Raw genomic sequence first — 6,679 nt, forward strand, 5'->3', positions numbered from 1 at the left:
CCATAGGCACTTTGCTTTCATAGTTTGATCCGAATTCTCTCCGTTACTAGAATTAACCAAGATCTTTTACTTCTATGTTGTTAGCATAATTACATGTGAAAGAGCATGAAAAATCATATGTGCGTGCTTCAAAGAAGAGGAAACATAATGACAACCATCAAATCAAATAACATAAACAAGTTGATAATGAAGTTCACCCAGTGTGGGTTACATCTCCGTGCTAGATGTTAAGAGTGGGGAGGTTGTTTCTTTAAATGTTGAAGAATGATGATAAGTACATGGTACATTATTTGTCATTACAGGGATAAACTCCCTCAAATAGAGTGACATTTCCCTCCATGAGACGTTCTCCTATAATAAATTTCACTCATATGGGTCCTCCTTCAGCATGACAAGCCAATAAATTCTCACATGACATGGCATACAAGTATCTTTCAACATAATGGTAACAAGGATATCAACAACAAAATCATCATCTCAGCAAATCAAAAGAAGGACATGGCATCACTGCATCATATACCTCCACTTCCGAACATGGCCTGAAAATGCAAATCTTAGTTACAAAAACAGACATCATCGTTGAATTTGTGGCACGAAATCATGTCAAACAACTATAAACTTGACCCCATTCTAACACTGTCAAATCTGGACCCTCGGGAATCTCAAAGATTCTCCAAAGATTCCTTATTGCTGACTCCCTGAAAGTATGCTGGTCATATGACCATTATGAGTCCACCATCGTGCTCCTTGTAAAACTCTGATTAAATGACTATAAAGTCGGCATCATTTTGCCTTTGTAAAAAATTAGTCTCTAAGGAATATTTTAGATTCCTCAATCCTCTGCAAAAGGAATATTCTCAAAAAGATTATGTTTTCAAAAATATTCCATCCGGATTTCGCTATTGTTGGGTTCAACGCTGCCTCTTCTGTCTTGGGTGAATGAATGTTTGGTTTTAAATATGAGTTTTTGCGCAAACAATACAAAGACAAGCCACTTGGGCCATTGGTGTTGGGGTTAAGTAGGGCAAGAGAGGTCGGTGGTTCCAACTGTGCCCTCACTTGAAATTTCGTGTGGTTACATAACGATTTTGGTGTTTTAGGCAATTTGGTGGTAGAGGCGTGTTTAGTTTTGGTTTTGTTTTGATTGGGCTGCCACATTGGGTGGGTTGGCTAATTGTTGACGTGAATTCAAACCCTGCCGACCCATTATATTATGCCATGTGCCATTTGGTTGGGTGGGTTCACCATTATGTGGCCCACCCACCTCGTTTGACTATATCATATAACAATTTCGTTGGGTTTGGCAGCCTGCCACCCCTTTTTTATATTTTTTTCATTTTATTTAAATAATATGGTAAAATTTTCCCGCGGAATTTTTAAGGTCACCCACAAAATTAAAGAGACAAACAAATTCACCAGTTCCAACCGCCAAAAAAAATGGCTTTGATATTAGTATCTGTTGATAATTTATTTTTTTATAAAATTGTAGTTATTTGTCACTGACTTATCTATAAATGTTATATAATTTTTGTTTTGTTGTTTTAGATTTGTGTGTATACTGGTAATTTTGTGCTACTTCTATTTTACAAATGAAATCAAATAAATGTTGAAAGTTCAATTTAAGTAATCATTATCTAATATAGGTCATTACTTCTAAAATTAGATGCATATGTAAATAATGTGTAATAATTCGAAACAAAATTTAACTCTATTAATAATGTTTCGTTAGCACACGGTCACATTAGATATTTTTTTTATTTCTCTCAAATTATTTAGGAAAAGTTTCCAAGGTCCACCGGTGATATGTTGCATGCAAAAAAAAATACATATGTAAAAAAAAAAGTTATCCATGTTTTCTAAAATTAAATATTATTATAATTTATTGTTTGAACATGGCAAGTTCAATTTAAATGTCCACATCTTGCTGTATAATTAAAAATACTGGATTGAATTTAACGTGTCATAGACTAATCTGAACACAAAAATCTAATAAAGATTTCATGCAAAGCCTTGTTTTATATTAATAAATGGATTAGATTGGAAATTGAAAAATCTTATTGTTTTCTTCGCACTCAAAAACTTACTCCTCACCTTCGGTCTACTACTTAAAATGTCGTTGATATTTCTCGATAATTCTATTATCTAGTCCGTTGCTTCCCAATCACTTTGATTATATATTAATGAGTTTGCATCACAATTAATATAGAATTTAGCATATGTACATATATATTAAATTGAAAATACAAGATATGGAATTTGGGTTAAATAATTTTCTGATAAAAATAAAGAATTAAATGGTGGGCAGTCTTTTGGTGAGAGATTGTATTTGGAGATTGTTTTTTAAAACATTCTACATTTATTCACACAAAAGTCAGTTATATATAAACTAGCACATGTAGCACATGAATAAGGTGGTTTGAACCACTCTCTAAATAATAGAATCTTATTCTACAACAAACAACCGAATCTAAAAAAACTAACTTTCTTAATTAATTCTAATATTTTCCATATTTTATTTTGTTTATATTTATTTTTTATACATAATTTTATTTCTTTAAATATTTTAATATTTATTTTATATATATGTATTGCTTTTAGGTACATGATTCTACACATTTATTTTGAAATAAATTTAATAAAATTGCATATATATACATAATTTATTTCTTTAAATATTTTAATTTTTATTTTAATTTTAGGTATGTATGTATTGTTTTTCGGTACATGATTCTACTCATTTATTTTGAAATAGATTTAACAAAAATGCATATATATATGTTATATAATAATATTAAATTTTAAAAATTTTAACATATAAATTCTAATATTTATTTAAAAAATTAATTTAAATTTTTTATTATTATTTTATTTTATATATTTTTAATTTTTAAAATAATATCTAAACAAAAGTTTATTTACTTTATTTTTTTTAAATACAAAGCATCTCTTAAATATTGTTTCAATATTATCAATAATAACTTTTAAGTAATAATTTTTTTGGAGTATTATTTATATATATATATTAGTTTAGATTCATTAAAAAAATTTAAACGTTGGGGATTTTTTTAAGATGTATTTTTTTTAAATGAAAATAGATTTCATCTCTCTAAACTTGATAAATCCTGAATTAAAATGGATCTAAAATAATTTATATAATTACACTATTTTATATCATAATGTGATTTTATGAAAATTCATTAAATTCATATACAATTTTTGTAAAATCATCATTTGCTAATTTTTATAATGCACTAATACTTTAAATCCTAAAAAATATGCCGAAAGAGAAAATAAAGTTTCTTTTCTTCTATCCAAACGCCATTCACCCTTCTTTATATCTTATCATAAGGAGGCACTATCCCTCATAGGAGTTATTTATTGTTTGGAAAATAATCCCATTCACCCTTGTTTATATCTTATCATAAGGAGGCACTATCCCTCATAGGAGTCATTTATTGTTTGGAAAATGATCTAATTTTAGGTAAAGACGTCTTAAACCAACATTAATTACACTTAATGCACCCAAAGCATGATTTATGGGCACATTTTCATTGTTCAAATCAGAGTTAAGTTACAATTTATTAATTTTGGGTCATGTGACCTTTTTATTATACATGTAAAATTGATAGATGAATGGCAGGGATTTAACTTCTACAAAATATTTATGGAATATTTTCAGTAGTAATAAGGATAGAGGGTTAAGGTTTATGTTAAAATAGTTATGTCTTTTTTTTTAATTTGGTTTCTAAAATGTTATAAAAATAAATTAAAATAAAACATATATAAATATATTGAATATGAAATGAGTTAAGGTTTTTTAGTCATTTGGTATTGATAAATAATGGTTTTGGTGCATGATATTGTAACAAAATATTTTTTTACAAATTAAGTATTTCCATGGTTAGATATTGTTTTTATAATTAATAATAGTAAAATTATTGGTTAATTAATTTATATGATTCACTTTAATCTTGACCATATAAAATATATATGAAATAAATGTTTTGATGTCTTTGAAACTTTACCAACTAATTAAAAAATAAATGTTTTGATGTTTTTAAAAATTTACTAACTATTTAATTTATATAATTACACTATTTATATAAATATTTTAATATCTTTGAAAGTTTATCAACAATTTAATTGTATAGAAAGAAGTTGTACAACTTTATATAGGGGATTTAGAAAAAATCTTTACAACTTTATACAAAGGATTTATATAAAAATTGTAATGTAAGAAAAATTGTCCACATTAAGTAAATATATTTATCATAATAATAAAAATAAAAATATACCAAATTTAACTCAATTAAAATAAAAATATTAAAACGTATAAGAATTATAAATTTTCTTTATACACAATTAGATCAGGGTAAGCGTTACACACAAATACTCAATAATTTATATGTAGCATTTCAGATTAAAGCATGGAAACAGAGTTTGAGATCATCTTCCCTTCCTTGTTAAGTGAAACTCAATGTCTCGGCCTTGGACTTTGCTACGATCTACGTTACGTAACTCTACTCCAGAAGAAACTGCAGGAGAGACTAGCAAAGCAAGAGTTCCTTCCTGCAATTCATATTCAAATTCCAATTGATGTCATGTTAATGAAATAACCGAATTGGATCACGTTACTTGTTGCAAATTGTAATAAATGTTCAATAGGATTTGCAGTCTCTAAAGGAGGAAATTCATGGTGGAACATTGTTGTCATCTTTGGATAGAATAATGGATGTTCAAAGCCAAGATGGGTTTTTCTTAAGCTCACCTGCTTCTACTGCCTGCGTCTTCATGTACAATGGAGACATGAAATGCCTTGAATTCTTGAATAACGTACTCGCTAAGTTTGACAGTTTTGCTAGGTAGATGACCGGGGCATGAAAAATAAATAATGGAAACAGGTTGAAGGTTCATTCTTGAAATGGAAGCTGACGTTACATTTCATAATGTGTGAAAACATGACATGACAGAGCTCACATGATTAAGAATTATCCAACATGTTAAAACTTGAGTGATAGCAAAGTGAATATGACAATGGCAAGAGGCCGTCCAATGAGAATGAATTTTATTGCTCGTTCAATATTTTGTACATGATCGTCGAATTGTGGAAAAATCCTGTGTCAGTGATGTTTATTACTTGATCTTTTGTTCAATTTTTTCTATAATCTATGTAGTTCTTGGTAATTTAGGCGGTGTATCAAAGCCGTTCCTGCAGTGCAGTTTTGAGTAGACTACATTTTTAAAAGAAGGATGTTGTTCTCTTTGTGAGAATGGTGGACGACTTCTTCCTCTGAACAGTTGAATATTGATTAACATGAGAAATTTCATAATCCAAATTAACACTGATATGTATTTCCAAGTCTTTGTCAATCAATCGTGTATCAAACGCAGCGTCAGATTTGAAATATTGAACTTTTATTTATATTATAATTAAACGCAGCGTCTGCTATTATAATTACGTCTCTCAGATAACAACATCGGGAGGTTGGTTTTATTTAACTATATAAATACCACCTCAATTGAAGGAAGGAAAGAGCGATGACAGCATCGGATCAAGATCATGAGGATGTGAACCTGCTTTGGATAATTTGGACGAGCTTGTCATCGATCTGGAAAGCTCTGGCGAGCACAGAGGCAGAAACAGGAGGAGAGGCTCCGAACAAGGCCGGCGCAACCTGCTGAGTTCCTGGATTCTGGCTGTTCAGTCCAGAGAAGGCCACTGCGTTGACAGGGCCAATGTTCTGTTGGAAATGCACAAGACCTCGAGGGAACACAAACACGTCTCCCTTCTCCAGCGTTGTGGAGAACAGAGTGTTGTTAGTGGTGATAAAGCCAACTAAGAGAGTACCCTCGATCACCACCAAGATTTCGGTGGCCCGCGGATGCGTGTGAGGAGGATTGAGGCCGAGAGGAGCAGCGAAATCAAGGCGGACCAAGGAGATTCCCAAGGTGTTTAAGCCTGGTAGCTGCGTTACAAAAGCTGGTGTTACGTTGAATCCCAACTGGTTATTCGTATTTCCTGGTTTGTCTAGGCCCCTCAACCGGAAGTCGTTTGCTGTCACCGTCATCGCATTCTTACATGGAAACCCGTTCACAATAACTGCACAATTCAAATCAAACAATATATATATAAAATGTCATTCACCCATGATCAGCTAGCAGACATTCGCAAACGCACAAGACATACATAATTACAACATGGAAACATTACCATTGCTTTGCATATCAGCAACGCAAATGTCTTGTAAAGGATCTGGATCACTTGCACGCACAATAACAATACTATTCGCGTATGATAAGATCACTAGTACTGCAACTGCTAACGCCGGAAAGGATTCCATGGCTGTAACTCACTATTTTTCTTTTCTTCTATTCGAAAATAAATAGAGATGGACTGAATTTGATTATGAATGGAGAGCGTTGCTCCCTTTTATAACTATGGTAAATGACCCGGTGTTGCAGGTCCACCCACCGAATCCCCTCTGCCGCATACGACTGTGTCAGAGTTCTGGTTACTTAGAGTCTAGAGTCTATAGTTTATAGTTATGTTTTGTCTAGAGTCTATAGTCTAGAGTCTATAGTTTATAGTCTAGAGTCTATAGTTTATAGTTATATATATATGTCTGTCGGGAGGATATGGTCAGTTGCGTATTTTCTTTCGACATTCAAAAATAGAAAA

The 6,679-nt window shown here is 31.2% G+C and overlaps 1 protein-coding gene across 1 annotated transcript; it reads right to left on the bottom strand.

Moving 5' to 3' along the window:
* Positions 1-2,880: 2,880 nt before the first annotated feature.
* Positions 2,881-6,341, bottom strand: LOC149257963 (germin-like protein 8-2). The gene is made up of 3 exons (XM_089370487.1): positions 6,212-6,341; positions 5,575-6,100; positions 2,881-2,899 (listed from the first exon to the last, which is right to left on the bottom strand). The coding sequence occupies exons 1-3, from the start codon at positions 6,339-6,341 to the stop codon at positions 2,881-2,883; spliced, it is 675 nt and encodes a 224-aa protein (XP_089226613.1).
* Between the last annotated feature and the right edge of the window lie 338 nt (positions 6,342-6,679).

This window comes from Pinus tabuliformis, chromosome 6, assembly GCF_031772625.1.
Source record: "Pinus tabuliformis cultivar Carrire ecotype Pingquan chromosome 6, CPIR1, whole genome shotgun sequence".
NCBI lineage: Eukaryota > Viridiplantae > Streptophyta > Pinopsida > Pinales > Pinaceae > Pinus > Pinus tabuliformis.